This window comes from Bubalus kerabau, chromosome 3, assembly GCF_029407905.1.
Source record: "Bubalus kerabau isolate K-KA32 ecotype Philippines breed swamp buffalo chromosome 3, PCC_UOA_SB_1v2, whole genome shotgun sequence".
In the NCBI taxonomy this organism is placed as follows: domain Eukaryota; kingdom Metazoa; phylum Chordata; class Mammalia; order Artiodactyla; family Bovidae; genus Bubalus; species Bubalus kerabau.
This window is the reverse complement of record NC_073626.1, coordinates 158068466-158085741: the sequence shown is the minus strand read 5'-3', so window position 1 is coordinate 158085741 and position 17276 is coordinate 158068466. Positions and strand designations below refer to the sequence as shown.

At 42.4% G+C, this 17276-nt stretch overlaps 1 protein-coding gene across 3 annotated transcripts in view; it reads left to right on the top strand.

Moving 5' to 3' along the window:
• Nucleotides 1-16951, top strand: part of MREG (melanoregulin) — a 68970-nt gene extending 52019 nt beyond the window's left edge. For all 3 annotated transcript variants that reach the window (XM_055573403.1, XM_055573404.1, XM_055573405.1), the window contains exons 3-5: nucleotides 12523-12613; nucleotides 13722-13885; nucleotides 15128-16951. In XM_055573403.1, the coding sequence (XP_055429378.1) occupies nucleotides 12523-12613; nucleotides 13722-13885; nucleotides 15128-15262 (390 nt within the window). In that variant the 3' untranslated portion in view covers nucleotides 15263-16951. The remainder of the gene's footprint in view (nucleotides 1-12522; nucleotides 12614-13721; nucleotides 13886-15127) is intronic.
• Nucleotides 16952-17276: the final 325 nt, after the last annotated feature.

The window sequence follows — 17276 nt, the reverse complement described above, 5'->3', positions numbered from 1 at the left end:
GTGGGGTGGAGGGTGAAGAGAATGGGCTTTTATAGTCCCCACAGAGGGTGCCTCTCTTGGGTGGGTGGCCTTGACTCTGTCCAGACCAAGTTCTGAGGTTCCTCTGCATAATCTCCTCTTTCCTCCTCTCCCCGCTGGCCCCTTGTGCTGGGACCTGGTTGCTGGGCAGTGAGGGGTGTGTGGTCAGGAGTGTGGAGAGCAGGGCAGGGCCTGTCTGTCCTCTGGATCCGAGTGGCCCTGCCAGAGCCGCTTCAGGAGTGAAAGTCCCTGCATTATGTTCCCTTTCTTTCTCTGTGTCCCAGTTTCCACATTGGTGACAGAGAAGGGCCAAGGAGTGAGCTAAATTCGGGCCTAATTGGTGCAGCTTAGGATACTGGGAGAAGCCTGGGTTGAGGAGTCAAAGAGACTTGGGTTGAAATTTTAGGTTCCCTACTTAACAGCTGTGAGGTCGCAGCTGAGTTGTTTAACCTCCTAGGGTCTTACTTAACACACTTCTAGAAAAGGATCCACAAACCCAGCTCATCAGATTCGTTAATGAATACAAGGACACATGTGGACTGATCAGGACAGGGCCTGCCTCACCATCTAGCCTCAATATCTATTGTTATTTAAAGAGACTTATGTGAAAAGTACTTTTCAAATGTCAGCTGCTTGATCAGCACACAGCAGGAGAGGTGAATGGGTTATTTTGTTTTATTTCATCTTTCTTGAGTTTATTCTGCTTCCCCAAAATATGGGGATCAAAATATCTTGATTATATAAACCTGCCTTGTTCAGAATCCACATGGAGTAGAACTCATGTGGCTTTTTCTGATAAAATTTAGTGCTGCTTTCCAGATTCAAAGCAGGCACTCAGTCATCAGCAGAAGGTGGCCTTTCTGTGAATTGTCATTTTCATTTGGGTTCAGCCAGCCCACTGGGACACCTGCTGTGTGCAGAGGACTGTGTACGGCATGGATGAGTCCAGACTCTTGTGAACACAAAGCCCACAGTCTGGTAGTGAAAGAGATGTTACAGGTGCCTGGATGACAACGTGTGTGCTCAGTTGCATCAGACTCTTTGTAACCCCGTGGACTGTAGCCCACCAGACTCCTCTGTCCATGGAATTCTCTGGGCAGGGATACTAGAGTGGATTACCATTTCCTTCTCTAGGAGATCTTCCTGATTCAGGGATCGAACCCATGTCTCTTGTGTCTCCTGCATTGGCAGGTGGATTCTTTACCACTGAGCCACCTGGGAAACCCCTATATGACAATATCTTGACAGTAAATAACTCTACAGCAGTTCCCATAAAGGGGCTGAGGAATTTCAGAAGAAGCACCAGTTCCTTTGAGCTGGTAAGAAAGGCAAAGCCTTCTCAAGGTGGCGGCATTTGGCTGTGCCTGGAAGTTTAGTTCAGTTCAGTTGCTCAGTCGTGTCCGACTCTTTGCGACTCCATGAACCTCAGCACGCCAGGCCTCCCTCTCCATCACCATCTCCCGGAGTCCACCCAAACCCATGTCCATTGAGTTGGTGATGCCATCCAACCATTTTATCCTCTGTCATCCCCTTCTTCTCCTGCCCTCAATCTTTCCCAGCATCAGGGGCTTTTCCAATGAGTCAGCTCTTTGCATCAGGTGGCCACAGTATTGGAGTTTCAGCTTCAACATCACTCCTTCCAGTGAACATCCAGGACTGATCTCCTTTAGGATGGACTGATTGGATCTCCTTGCAGTCCAAGGGACTCTCAAGAGTCTTCTCCAACACCACAGTTCAAAAGCATCAATTCTTCGGCTCTCAGCTTTCTTTATAGTCCAACTCTCACATCCACACATGACCACTGGAAAAACCATAGCCTTGACTAGACAGACCTTTGTTGACAAAGTAATGTCTCAGCTTTCTAATATGCTGTCTAGGTTGGTCATAACTTTCCTTCCAAGGAGTAAGCATCTTTTAATTACATGGCTGCAGTCACCATCTGCAGTGATTTTGGTGCCCAGAAAAATAACGTCAGCCACTGTTTCCACTGTTTCCCCATCTATTTCCCATGAAGTGATGGGACCAGATGCCATGATCTTAGTTTTCTGAATGTTGAGCTTTAAGCCAACTTTTTCACTCTCCTCTTTCACTTTCATCAAGAGGCTTTTTAGTTCCTCTTCACTTTCTGCCATAAGAATGGTGTCATCTGCATATCTAAGGTTATTGATATTTCTCGTGGAAATCTTGATTCCAGCTTGTGCTTCCTCCAGCCCAGCATTTCTCATGATGTACTCTGCATGTAAGTTAAATAAGCAGGGTGACAATATACAGCCTTGGCGTACTCCTTTTCTATTTGGAACCAGTCTGTTGTTCCATCTCCAGTTCTAACTGTTACTTCCTGACCTGTATACAGGTTTCTCAAGAGGCCGGTCAGGTGGTCTGGTATTCCCATCTCTTTCAGAATTTTCCACAGTTTATTGTGATCCACACAGTCAAAGGCTTTGGCATAGTCAATAAAGCAGCAATAGATGTTTTTCTGGAACTCTCTTGCTTTTTCGATGATCCAGCGGATGTTGACAATTTGATCTCTGGTCCCTCTGCCTTTTCTAAAACCAGCTTGAACATCTGGAAGTTCACTGTTCACGTATTGCTGAAGCCTGGCTTGGAGAATTTTGAGCATCACTTTACTAGTGTGTGAGATGAGTGCAATTGTGCAGTAGTTTGAGAATTCTTTGGCATTGCCTTTCTTTGGGATTGGAATGAAAACCGACCTTTTCCATTCCTGTGGCCACTGCTGAGTTTTTCCAAATTTGCTGGCATATTGAGTGCAGCACTTTCACAGCATCATCCTGGAAGACGGGGTAGGATTTAGATGACAGTGGAATGTGGTCAGAGGCAGACAGGGTCAAGATGGAGAGCCTGTCTGGGACTGATACTGCTTTCTCAGTAAGTGGTACCCACTGGAGTTCTCTGTGAGAGAAATGACCCAATCTGACCTTTAGGAAGATAGCTGGTTGGGAGGAGACTGGAGTAGTTAGCTTCTGGAAGCAGAGGGACCTTTATTGGAGCTGTTTAGGCCAATGAAGGCTGAGGCAGTGGGGACAGATACGAGAGGAATCTTGTGACAGAGGCAGAAGGACCAGGACTGGGTGACTGATTTGGATGTGATGTGAAGGTGGGCTGGAAGGGGAGTGAGCGGTAGACGGCCATGTTGGGAGTGTCAGAGGGCCGGCGCTGGCTTGGTGGAGGCCGGTGGGGAGTCAGACTCGGCTCTGTCCAGTGGCCGGGTCAGCCACCCATCCATGTGGAGGCATCTGACAGAAAGGGGACAATGGAAACCTGGACCTGAGGCTTGGGCTCAGGGCCCCAGAACGTGGCCTGGGAGTCACTGGCTGGGAAGTAGTGACAGCAGAGGTGGGGTGTTAGAGGAAATCATCCAGGCAGGTGGAAAGGAAAAGACCCGACACAGAGCCTTGGGAGAGGGCCACACAAGAAGAGGCAGAGGAGGAAGAGGACCTGCAGAGGGAGGGAGGAGAGTGAGGACGTGGAGCCGGAGGAGGCACTTTAGAGGCAGGAAGTCTGAACCTCCGACCTCCTGCTGGCTGACTCCAGGCGAGACCCAGACCTTTCTTCTGCCGTATGGGGGGACTAATGTCCACCCTACCCCACCAGGTGTCCTGAAGGGCACTTAGTAGATGCTTATTGCTTCTTTCCCGTAGAGACCTGGGGAGGCATGGAAAGAAGTAGGGTGGGGGGCACATCAGCATCCTATGCTTTAGGAAAGGACTCTCCTGTTGGGTTACTCTGGAGCTGAGGAGGTGGGGGACGGACCTTGGCACTTGCTGTGGGTAGCAGGTCTGAAAAGCTGATAGCCAGGTGCTGATGAGTAAAGGGATGAGGAGGAAGAGAGAAGGCTCTGGAAGCTCCCTTTGAAACCACATGGCCGAGAAGGGAGGGTGGAGAACCACGTGGCATTAGAGGAAGCAGGGTAAAGGGAAGGGCATCCTGGTAGTGCGTCACTGAAACCCTCTGACCTCTCAGGAAGAGGGAGCTAGTTCCTGGCGGAACTCCATTTCTTGGATTTGGCATCTGGGGTTGAAGCTTTCGGGTGTTTGTTCAGAGATGCCAGCCGATGCACTTTGGAAGGAAGAAGTCTGTCACGTGAGCCAGGGAAACTGTGGTTGGTCTTGTGAGCCTGTTGGGGCCCTGGCCGGGTTTCTGAATTAGATGTCCTGTGACCCAGTCATCTCGAAAGCCTGGGAGGAGAGGGCCGCCGGCTTTCCGGGGACTTTTCCAAGGGAAGGGAGACAGTGTGACCTGTCTCCTTCTGAAATGAGTGATGGGGCTTCAAGGGAAAGAGCAAAGGAAGTACCCAGTAGGTAGGTGAATCTAAGAACCTTGGGGCTTTTCTCAGTTCCGAAGCCTAGTTTCAGAAAAGTGTGGGCAGTTTCTCAGCTGTCTCTGCCTTGCAGACAAGCACAGCACGATCCCAGACATTGACCTTTTCTCCTCTGTCCTTGGAATCTCAGACCTTGGCTTCTGCCACCCTTCACTGCCCACCCCGTCTGCATCTTGAAGGGAGTGGCTTTGCCTTTGTCTCACTCCTCAAAGATGACAGTAGCCAGGTGGACAGGAGGGTGTGGGAGAGGGGTAGTTGAGGGGGGTTGAGGTCCTTCCACCTGCTGTGAGGAGGGGAGGTGGAACGGAAGTCCCCAAAGGAAGGACTCCCAGGGAGTCAACCCTTGAGAAGGATGTTCTTGCATGGCTGCATTCTGGCCTAAAGCCTGGTAATACTTTGCTTTTAGAAAAGTTCCTTTTTCTTCCATGATTTTAATTGTGTTTTCTTAGTTCCTCCTTCAGGTTGACTTCTGTTCTAATCATCTGCTCTTTCGTTTTTACCTCCCTTCTTCCCTTGCTCATGCGCCAACTCCTCCCCCGCCCCTCACCCCCCAGCACTTTCCTGTTTGAAGAGACAGGGTGGACAGTGGCTATGCATGTTGGCCCTACAACCAGACTGCCTGGGTCAGAAATCCCAGCTCCTTACCTACTGGTGTGTACACCTGGGCAAGTACTTCATCTCCCTGAGCCTCAGTTTCCTCATTTTTTAAATGTTATAATAATACCCATCTCATTGAGACTTCCCTGGTAGCCCAGTAGCTAAAGCTTTGCATTCCCAATACAGGGGGCCAGGGTTTTCATCCCTGGTCCAGGAGCTAAATCTCAGACGCTGCAACTAAGAGTTTGCCTGCCACAGCTAAAGATCCTGCTGCAAATAAGATCCAAATAAGTAAATAAAAATATTTTAGAAAATCCACCTCATACATGTCATTTTATGAGAATTAACTAAATAAATACATATAAAGAGCTTAGAGTAGTACCTGGAAGTTGTAAGTACTTTGTCAGTATTATCTATGTCTGTCTGTCTACTGTCTGTCTGACTCTCTTTTCTTTTTGTAAATGCCTACAAATCCTTTTCTAATTTTTCCAGGTGACACAGAAGGAATATATTATGTTGAAAGAGCCTACAGAAGTTATATTTCTAGAAATGATAAATTATATAGTGTATTTTCACCGTGCTTTGTGCTTAGTCGTTCAGTCGTGTCTGACTCTTTGCGACCCCGTGGATTGTAGCCCACCAGGCTCCGCTGTCCATGGGGATCCTCGAGGCAAGAATACTGGAGTGGGTTGCCGTGCTTGCCTCTAGGGATCTCTCAAACCCAGGGATCGAACCCAGGTCTCCTGCATTGCAGGTGGATTCTTTACTGTCTGAGCCACCAGGGAAGCCCCTAAAGTGCAGCAGCTATCACATGACGCTCCAGTGATGGAGCCCGTTCTCTTAGAAAACCTTCATCCTGGGTGGAAAGTCCCATCTAATATCGATCTTTCTGTGGCTTCCACTAACGCAAACAAGTCTTACTGGAACAAGGAATAAATAAAGTTATTAGTTCTTGTTCAGTTCAGTTCACTCACTATGCGACCCCATGAATCACAGCATGCCAGGCCTCCCTGTCTATCACCAACTCCTGGAGTTCACTCAGACTCAAGTCCATCGAGTTGGTGATGCCATCCCGCCGTCTCATCCTCTGTCAGAGCAAATAAAAATGCACCCAACTCTAAGGTTGAAAAAAGTCAACATAGCCAAAGGACCAGATGCCAGGACGTGTCTTTTGCATGAACTGCTGCTAATAAATTTCAGTTTGTAGATTTTATATCATAGGCCTTATTTGTTACAGGTTTCAAGCCTTGATTCTTACATTCCCTGTGTTAGTCATCTCTGCTACCTTTGTGACCTTTGACCCCATGCCATACCTGATGAAAATGATGGCTAAGCTCAGAAACCAACCCCTTTCCTGTGTCACTAAAAACCTTCCTCCAGGCTGACGTCAACAGCTTTGAATGCTCTTCAGTAGCTGGGAGACTACCCTAGTCTGTGTTATCCACTGCACATTTCTCTGTGAAAAGCAAGCATGAGAGAATCTGTTAGAGGCTTGTTAAAATACAGATATTCCCCCACTCCCATATATCACTTGTCTTTTTCTTACTTATCTACCTGCAGAATGAAAGAAAATGAAATGGGAGAAGCAGTCAATATATATATATATATTTTAAATATCTTTTGGAAACTCCATTTTGAATAGAAAGTAGCATAAGATGATACGAATTGGCAAAAGTTGAAAGGAAAGAGATAGCAGTTACAATGTTCAAAGAATTCATTTTATCAAAAAGCTATCACTTGCAAGTAAAAGTATTTGACTACTCTGCACCTTGTAGTTCCTTGAGTTAGATGTTTAATATTTGCAATATAATGTTATTATAGCCACAGTCATATGGAGTCTTCTTTTAATGTGGATGTTGAGTTGAAGTGGGAATTCCCATAGGGATGTACACAGTGTATGATACATGTGGGTACTTGGGCAATATAGCTCTTCCATCTTTCTCTCTCTCTCATTGCAAGGGAGGAGGACAAGTGGGGACACAGAGTCTCACTAGCATTTGCACAGATCACGATCTGTTCCCTGGGATTGGCACATTGCAGCCCCCAATGAAATCTGGGTTCCAGTAGCAAAAAAGAAAGACATAATACAGACCCTGGGGTAACTGATCTGTCTGCCACAAGCAGATGCTTGATGTTTGCTTCTCCAAGACCTGTTTTCCTCTTCTCTCATCAACCTATCAAGTTTGTCCCAAATTTCCTTTGGAGAGAACAGTTACATTCTCAGTTCTAAGAGTGGACACTGATTCAGTTCAGTTCAGTCGTTCAGTCGTGTCCGACTCTTTGTGACCCCATGGACTGCAGCATGCCAGGCTTACCTGTTCTTCACCAATTCCCAGAGCTTGCTCAAACTCATGTCCACTGAGTCGGTGATGCCATCCAACCATCTCATCCTCTGTCATTCCCTTCTCCTCCTGCCTTCAATCTTTCCCAGCATCAAGGTCTTTTCCAGTGGGTCAGTTCTTTGCATCAGGTGGCCAAAGTATTGGAGTTTCAGCTTCAGCATCAGTCCTTCCAATCAATATTCAGTACTGATTTTGATGGGTTTGATCTCCTTGCTGTCCAAGGGACTCTCAAGAGTCTTCTCCAGCACCACAGCTCAAACAGGACACTGATTGGCTTAAGCTAATAAACTCAACCCTGGCTAGATATTAGAACCAATAAGGGACTATTTTAAAATATCTGCATTGGACCCACCTCTCAGAGCAACAAAATCAGAATCCTTTGAAGGGGTGCTTGGCTTGAAATCCAATAACAAGCCAATCAGCATATCCCATCGGCTCAAGGATGGGCACGTAACCCAACTCAAGCCAAGTAGATGCAGCAAGTTTTCATTTTATGCCCTCTGTTCTCTTTGAATTTTTATTTCTTTGTGATTATATTAATTATATATTAATTATATTTGTATAGTTAAAAATAGTCTCTTTTGAAGTTGCTCCTAAAAGTATAAGATGATTTTAAAGTATATGTCATCTATTGTTAGAGTACATTTCTTTAAATGTACAAATCTCCATTTTAGGAAGAAGTAAGAAGTATATTTTAACTGTGCCATGTATCCACAACCTCCAAATAATACAGAATAGGTATGAATAAAATGTTTTAATTTTATGTCTGAGAAAATGACCCCTGGAGCTTACATCAGAGCTCAAGGTCAAGACCAGCTCATGGGATGGAGAAGCCGCAGGAGAGCTGGCTCCTGACTGTGGAAGCCGATTGCTCTTTGTTCTGCTTTTCATGTTTGACCTCAGCCTTCTTATCTAGCAGCTCTAATCTGATCTGGCCAACAACTAGAGAGGAGAAAATCCTCAAGGATTCAGCTAAGTATCTTCAGTTGCTCTTTTTCAATCAGATATTTTTCAGTTTGACTTGGTTCCCAGATACCTTATGAAATTAAATTTGCATGATTTCTTTGATTGCACCTCTGCTAAATGTTCAACTTTCAGGCCACAGCGACACAATGACTACATTGCATTACTTCAGAAATTATGAGTAAACAAAGATTGTTTTAGAAGATAAGAGTGTTAACTTTTGATGTCTAGTAGATTTGAGTGTCAAGTCATTTGTGAAGAAGATTTGAATTGTTATTTTCAAGTTATTTGTCTGAAGAAAATTGCTGCAATTTTTAAAATGTAGAAGGACATCATAAAACTTGTTTTTTTCTAATACTAAGGAATAAATGAGTTAGTTTCTTTAGTTGTGGGTAAGTTTTTGTTCATCATCGTTTCTTATTTGCTACATTTAAATTCTGTTCTTTGGGATCATATGCTAAGAAAAAATTCAAATCCTCTCTTATCATCATTTATTTTTTCAAAAGCCAATTCTTTGTTAAAACTCTGCCCAAGCTACTTCTGGTTTTAGAGCTTTATGTTTTGCACAAAGCTTTCAGGATGCTTTCATGTATGGTTATCCATGACTATTGTGTCAAAAGAAGAAATGTGGATTTATGAAATGCTGAGTTTCATTCTGTTAATTTTAATAGGCACTTATCACATGCATCCATACTCAGCAGATTTTAAAACGTTGCATCGTTGCTTCTCCTTTGACAGTTTATCGGAGGAACAGACAGTAAAATGGAATGAGATTGTGTAGCATTGTTAGTATTTAGGAATAGCAAAATAACCAACATATGGACAGCAAGAAAAGATTTAAAAAATCTGAAGCCTGGATTACCCAATGATGAATGGGTGTCTGAAAAAGAGAGATTTGGCTACACTTAGTTCAGGACAGAAGTTCTGACCATCAGCCCAAGGAGCTAAAGGAAAATTAGCAGACTTTTCATCGCAAGGTAATGAAGCCACCTAGTGGTTTGTTAGATAATTTAAGGTTATGTGAATGTATAAAGTGTCTTGCGAATTGATTGAGCGGGTCTCTTATCAAGCATGAATAGGACTCTGATCACTTATCATTTAGTCCGGCAAGGAGGGTCAGTTTCATTGAGAAGAAGCACAGCGCTGCTCTGTGTAATCTTTTATATATTTATAATCTTTTTTAAAATCAGAAAGGACTTAAGTTAACTTATATGAAACTACAGTGAGAGAGCACAAACTAGAAGAGGGAAAAAAAAAAAAAGATGTAAAAAGTAGTAAAAACTTCTGTTAATTCAAAAATGTTTTCAAGATTCTGTACATTTTCCATGATAGGACTCTACGTTTTCAGGAAAGCATGGAAACTGATCAGTTATAAAAATTCAGTGTTCAGAACAGTGAAATAATTTTTGGGAAAAGCAAAATCCTACCTGATGTCAAGAACAGAGAAATGTTTCTTCTGAAGGTCCTCACTGATGAGATACTGCCTCATGCCATGTATAATGTCCTCAGTCCTTGTAATAGAAATCAATCCCGAGTCTTGGAATATTGTTTCGTAGCTGCGGCTGCACTGCTTTGGAGGAGAATGTGCACCAAGCTCTATTTTCAGGGCTTGCCTGAAAGCATTTAATCCTCATAATAAGTCCGAGAGGAAGGCAATATTATTATCCCATACTGCAGATTAGGCCAGTGACATGCTGTCACGTTATGAACCTGCCCAAAGTTAAGCTCTTAATGAGTAATGGAACTGGAATTCAACCCCTCTGTGCCCTTTTCCAAGATGCTATGTATACTGAATGACACATCCAGTGAAAATGGCAATGCTGTACTGAATACTTAGACCGTCTGTAGGGCATTGGATAGGAGTGCTTTAACATGGTGCTAAGGACATGGTGAGGATTGCGCGTTTCTGAGACGACCCAGTTTACGTTGCCCTCCAGTGTCACAGGCTTCACCCTGACCCCAGTCACTGCACACTCATGCATATGCATGTGCATACACACCTTTGGTCAAAAACAGAGGACCAGGCAAGAGTACTCAGATTCACCACTTCCTGACTAATAAAAAACAGCTGAAATTCATGAACTTTTAAAAACAGTTCTATTTTATTGGAGTACACTTGATGTACAATGTTGTGTTAATTGCTGGTGTACAGCAAAGCAGTTCATTCATTTTATATATGAAATATATAATTTCATATATAATCCATCCCTTCCCACTCCCCTCCCCTTGGCAACCACCAATCTCGTCTCTATGTCCACAGTTCGGTTTCTGTTTCATAGATAGGTTCATTTGTGCCATATTTTAGGTTCCACATGTAAGTGATACGAGAGAGTATTTGTCTTTCTTTCTGACTTATTTCACTTCATGTGATAATATTTAGGTCCATCCATGTTGCTGCAGATGGCATTATTTCATTCTCTTTTATGGCTGAGTAGTATTCTGTTGAGAAGGAAGTGGCAACCCACTCCAGTGTTCTTGCCTGGAGAATCCCAGGGACGGGGGAGCCTGGTGGGCTACCGTCTATGGGGTCGTACAGAGTCGGACACGACTGAAGCGACTTAGCAGCAGCAGCAGCAGTATTCTGTTGTATATATGTACCACATCATCTTTATCCCTTCCTCTGTCGATGGCCATTTAGTTTGTTTCCATGTTTTGGCTATTGTGAATAGTGCTGCTGTGTATATAGGGGTGCATGTATCTTTTTGAATTATAGTTTTGTGAAACCCATGATCTTCTGATAGCTTTGTACCTTCAGATACAAGATTTAAAATGCAATCATAACCAAATATGCTCTATTTTACTAGTTTTTCCTTCTTAGAGTGGTATCTATAAATGTTTGGGAATGGCAGCTAAATTGATTTCTCTTAACCAGTCATGAAAGTTGATTAGGGATGAGCAAGGCAAGCCTGGCATCACTGAAATGTTTTCAGTTAGAGGAGTCAAAATACCATATAATCTGAGTCTCAAATTGAGCATTTAGAATGATGCTCTTTTAAGCTGTACTTTAGCACAGAAAAGGTGTACTCTATAAAATGAATTTTTCATGTAGATAAGGCTCCTTGAAAACATATTTCCATGGTGTTTAAAAGAAATCCGTAGCTCAGTAAAGATTCTGCTGCTGCTGCTGCCAAGTCACTTCAGTTGTGTCTGACTCTGTGCAGCCCCATAGACGGTAGCCCACCAGGCTCCCCCATCCCTGGGATTCTCAAGGCAAGAATACTGGAGTGGGTTGCCATTTCCTTCTCTGTAGTAAAGATTCTAACGTTTCTGGAAGATTTAAGTTCTGTTTGAGGAGCTGAAGCTCAATACTTTGGCCACCTGATGCGTAGAGCTGGTTCATTAGAAAAGACCCTGATGCTGGGAAAGATTGATGGCAGCAGAAGGGGATGACAGAGGATGAGATGGTTGGTTGGCACCACCGACTCAATGGACATGAGTTTGAGCAAGCTCTGGGAGATGGTGAAGGACAGGGATGCCTGGCATCCATGGGGTTGCAAAGAGTCAGACATGACTGAGTGACTGAACAACAACAACAAAGATGACCTACTACCCACAAGGCTGAAGTATTCAAAAAGATAACCTTTTAATAGTTCTGCTGAGTGCTTGAAAGCTTATCCTGTCTTGGGAACACAAATGAAAGAGAGCAATGCTGAAATACGGTAAAGGAAACACTGGCTGGAAATCAAGAAACTGGGGGTTCCCAACTCCACTGTATTCTGATAACAAAGGAAGATGCAAATTCTTTGGGTCTTATTTTTTCTCAGAAACTTCTGAGTCAGACCTGGATTCAGTACCAAGTCCAGTACCTGTTAGCTGGATGATACTGTATTAGCTAGGTAAACTTTCTGGGCGTCAGTTTATTTATCTATAAAAAGTCTTTAGTAATACTGTGTGCAGGTATTTTATATATAAAAGTTTTTTTATACCTTTAATCTTTATAACATCCTTAAATGGAATATTCACTGTTGTTATCCCCACTTTATAGGTGCTATCACTGTAGTTGGGAAATTAGATAATGTGAAGAGGTTAATTAGGATAGTTTCTGAGATGTGTTACGTCACCTGGTATATAGCTGATATCCCAGACATGGAGGTGATGTATTCCTGCTGACTTCATCTCACCCAGCTCCTTCTCTTCTTTTAGGATATGCCTTCAAGATTAGTGAAGAGGAGAACTGCATGCATTAACAACTTAACTTTGGGAATTAGACAGAGATTTAGACCAAAGTGTAAAAATAAAACTGAAGTTTAATTTTTCCTACAGGAGTGGCAAAAACTCAATTATGATATCTACACCCTGCGACAGATTCGAAGGGAAGTGAGAAGTAGATGGAAACGCATTTTAGAAGATTTAGGTGAGTCTAAAAGTGATTATAAAATGGCAAAAATAACCAGTTGTGGTTATTCCTCTTTACTTTCTCCAGCCTGGTTTTTGTAAAAGGAATGTTAGTAACTGACTGATTAAGGCTACTGTGTACTAATTGTTTTCCCAATGCCATCTTCTCTGTATCCTCCAGCATAAACATCTGATGTTTCTCTCATCAGCCCTTGTCTTGAGGACATATTTTGCCATGTGTTACCCCATCTGTCTTCAGTATCAAGTAGGACAGGGCAGTGAAACCATACGGGATATTCGTTCAATCAAGATCATTGAATTTGGGGGCATTGTACATTGATTGATTTAAATGGAGTGATTGGCCAATTACTCATAGCTTTATAAGATAGAGCAGATTAGGAGAAATGTTATTTGTAAGAGAGACAGCAAATACCTGTGGTATTAGAGTAGCTATTGGGTATTGATTTTTCTTAATTCTGCCAGGGTTGTAATTCAGTAAATATGGCCCTCACATTATAAAGAAGCTTGTTTTCATGTTCAGAAAAAATGAATTTATCAATTTTGAAGTCCTCCTTTGAAAGAGAACATTACACCTTGGCATTATAACTTTACAAATGTGGGTACCAAGTTGCTATCCCCTGTTGCTTATATTATGCTTGTATTAAATCTATGAGTCTTTTAGACCTTTGTATTAAGTAATTTAGCCAGCCAACGATATTGCCCTGAGGGAGGGAACCTGGGCTTGGAGGAGTCCTGACTTGAAGATGACCATTTTGCAGGTTGAGGGGACAAGTAGGAATTCTGGGGACAGGGAGGAGGTAAAGAGTAGGGAATGGGAGGAGGGTTTCCAAACTGATAAAGTGGGTGGCAGGCAGTCAGTGGGTGAGCAGCAGAGGCTTAACTTGGAGGGAAAAGTTGACAAAGAAAATTTGATACGAAGAAACTGCAAAAGCATTTTAATTAAAGACCCGACCAACCTCACTGAGCTGCAGGGCAGCAAAGGGAGTGGTGCCTTGGGCTTCAGTTTTCTCGTATTTGCCCCAAAGCCATCGACGGTCCCCTCCTCCCTTGCAGGGCTCTTGTCTCCTTGTGACTGCTTCACATGAGGGTTTAATTTCTTTACACAGGTTTTCAAAGAGAAGCAGACTCTCTGTTGTCAGTGACAAAACTGAGCACCATCAGTGATTCTAAAAACACAAGGAAAGCTCGGGAAATACTGTTGAGACTGGCTGAAGAGACCAGTATTTTCCCAACCAGTTGGGAGCTCTCGGAGAGATATCTCTTTGTTATGGTAAGTGTCCATCTGCTTATTTTTTGGTAATTTTTAAAAATTAATTTTTATTAGAGTCTAGATGTTTTTGTCCTTTTGGAGGGTGTCTCAGATGGTAAAGAGTCCGCCTGCAATCCAGAAGATTTGAGAGACCAGATTCTATCCTTGGGTTGGGAAGATCCCCTGGAGAAGGGAATGGCAACCCACTCCAGTATTCTTGCCTGGAGAATCCCATGGGCAGAGGAGCTTGTCCATAGGGTTGCACAGAGTCAGACACGACTGAAGCAACTTATCTCACATAGTTGCTTTAAAATGTTGTGTTGGTAGAACACTGAGTCGAGTTTCCTGAGCTATACAGTAGGTTCTTATTAGTTCATCTATTTTATGAATAGTGCCACTAGTGTATATATGACAATCTCAGCCTGCCAATTCATCCCACTCACTCCCCTTTCCCTCTTGTTGGTGCCCATACACTTGCTTTCTATATCTTTGTCTCTATTTCTGTTTTGCAAATTAGACCATCTGTACCATTTTTCTAGATTCCATGTATATGCATTCGTATGTAATATTTGTTTCTCTCTTTCTGACTTAATTCCCTCTGAGTGACAGCCTCTAGGTCCATCCACATCTCTGCAAATGATCCAATTTTGTTCTTTTTTATGGCTGAGTAATATTCCATTGTATAGATGTACTGCATCTTCTTTATCCATTCCTCTATTGATGGACATTTGGGTTCCTGATTTTGCTTTAAATTTTTGCTTCTCTATTAGTCCATATACTTATTCATCATTCTGACCCCATGAACTTCACCGTGGTATGAGGTGTGGGAGATGGTGCTGGCATCTTATGTCTTGGTGTTCAGTAGCCAGCACATCATCATCACTTGGAGGGCTTTAAAAATTCAGGTTTCTGGAATACACTTAGACCAGTTGAGACTTGGGTTGTAGTTCAAGAATCTGTATTTTTCAGCCAGTTTTGTTGGGCAGTCAGCTTTTTGAGCCATTTTTAGGTCAAAGATGTGAGAAATAGTGGGTATACAGCCTAAGATTGAAAAATGATTTGAAAGGACTCTAAGAGCAGGGGAATGTTTCCTGGAGAATGTAAGTGATTAAGGAGTGTCTCTAAGTTTGTTGAGAAAAATTGAATAAATGTTCTACTCACTCATTGTTATTTCTAGATGGATGTGATTTTTAGATGAATTTTTGCCACAGACATAGCTTTGTTTCCATTTTGACAACACTTTTGTTTTTAATTTTTTGGCAGGACCGTCTCATTGCACTTGATGCTGCAGAAGAGTTCTTTAAAATTGCCAGTCGAACTTACCCCAAGAAGGCTGGGGTCCCATGCCTGGCAGATGGCCAGAAAGAACTGCACTACTTTCCTTTTCCAAGTCCCTAAAGGAGAAGCTACGAGGCAGAATGGGAATTCTTCCACTGGACCTCAACAGCCAACCAAAGTTGGGCAAATGCGTGCAAACGAGAATGAGCAAGAAGAGAGCTAGCTAAGAGTAAAAGGATTTTGAATCCTACTAAAACCTAAGAGTTTGGGTAGCTGGTCATCATGAAACTCTATGAAATGTTGAGGTTGCATTGAAACATCCTGGTGATCTTGCATCAGAGAGTTGGTCAGTGGGCTGTTTTATCATGGGTGATTAGATTCTATTGCCCCCATTTTGGTTTTGGTTGTATAATGAGCTCTGATCACTGATCCTATTGGGAGAATGGGATATTCCAGTTAATAAGATTCCTGGAGCAGTCATTGAGCCTAAATATGGATTACCAATTTTTAAATAACTTATATAATATAGGCTAACACCAAAACACTACCAGGCATGATGTGACCTTCCTTGATTTTGGACCACCTACAGAACCTTGGAGGTGTTTAGAGCATCAATTGGAGAATATTCAGAAGTTTAGGTGTACCAGATAATAGAAGTATCTTGGAGTGCTGCTCAGAAGGGAGTCCTAAGTAGAATGATCCCAAGCAGAACTCCATGTAAAAAGCTCTGTCGTCAGTTGTGGTACAGGTATCTCAAATTCTTAACGTTATTGAAATCTGCTTACGTCATTTTTGCATAGTGTCCAGCTCTGGGCCACAAGCCCCTGTCTGATATTTTATCAGGCATATTTTAAATACCTTCACTGTCTTCTCTACTCTTAAGCCTGTTTCCAGCTTATTGACTGAAAGTTACACCTGCCCAGAGTCCTCTCGTGCATATTTGCAACTCTGTAGACCGTGCTGCATTGAAGAAAGTCATTGCTGGACTTTCTTCCATCCTGAAGATGATTTTCAGAATGGAGCATTTCTGTCAATACAGTTTGCCACAGGTTGAGCAGCTCAGCTTCAAAAGTTAATAGCCCCTTAAGCAAGGAGCTTGTCATGAAATCAGGGTTCATTGTATTGAAAAGAGCTTTTCAGGTTTATCAGTAGATTGCTGAAAATAATCGCAATATTCTTACTTTTACAGATTTTGCTTTTCTGACTTCAGGTTTAAAAGTAACTTGTATGTAGTCTGTGCAGGGGATTGTGACTTGAAGATTTCCCTACCCCAACTAACTCTTTTGGTAGTGAATACTTTGTTTAAAATATTTGTCAGAGGAGATCCATGTTATCCATTTATGAGTGCATTGCAGACCAATTAACTGACATGTTTCAGGAAAATTTTTTGTAGTTGAATAAATAAAAAGTTTTATTTTTTAAAATAACTAATACATTTTTATTTTGTTTTGTTTAGTTCTTAATACCTCTCTCATGTCGTTTAAATTAGTCTACAGATATTTTCTCTCACTTCTGTAGGCTCTTGCAAGATAAACATACAGTGAGACAGACAAACAAAACCAAAAAGAAACAATAAATTAACAAAATACATTTGAAGATCATACTGTTTTCATCCTTGTCCATGGAATTTGTGTTTTGTCTTTGCCTTTTTTGATGTCAAAATAGAGGAGATTGTTTGCATCTATAGAAAATAAGTTGTAACAATAGTCTTTATTTTTGGTAATGAATAAGTAAGGTTAAAACTGTCTCTATGATTACAAAAACTCATGGAATTATCCAGGAAACTTTCATTGCAAAGAATTAAAAAGTTTCTATATTTACTTTTCAGTTGAATGTATGTTATATTTCCGAGAATAAAGAGGAAACAGATATTCTTTCCTTAATCCCTTTAAATTCAAGGTAAAGAGGCTGAGAGAGATGGGCTTAAGGACCTCTGGTTGTTCTAAAGCCAGTCAAGGGGCCAGTCTGAGCTCAAGTCCATTGAGAAGTATGTGAGAGGGGCTTGAGGGTGACGGAAGTGACCACTTCAGAAGTCACAAGGTGCTCAGCAGGAACAGAATCCAGGGGTTCATGTGTGTATGCAGGGCAGTTTCAGGTGACGGATGGAAAATTTTATATTAATAGTTATTTATTT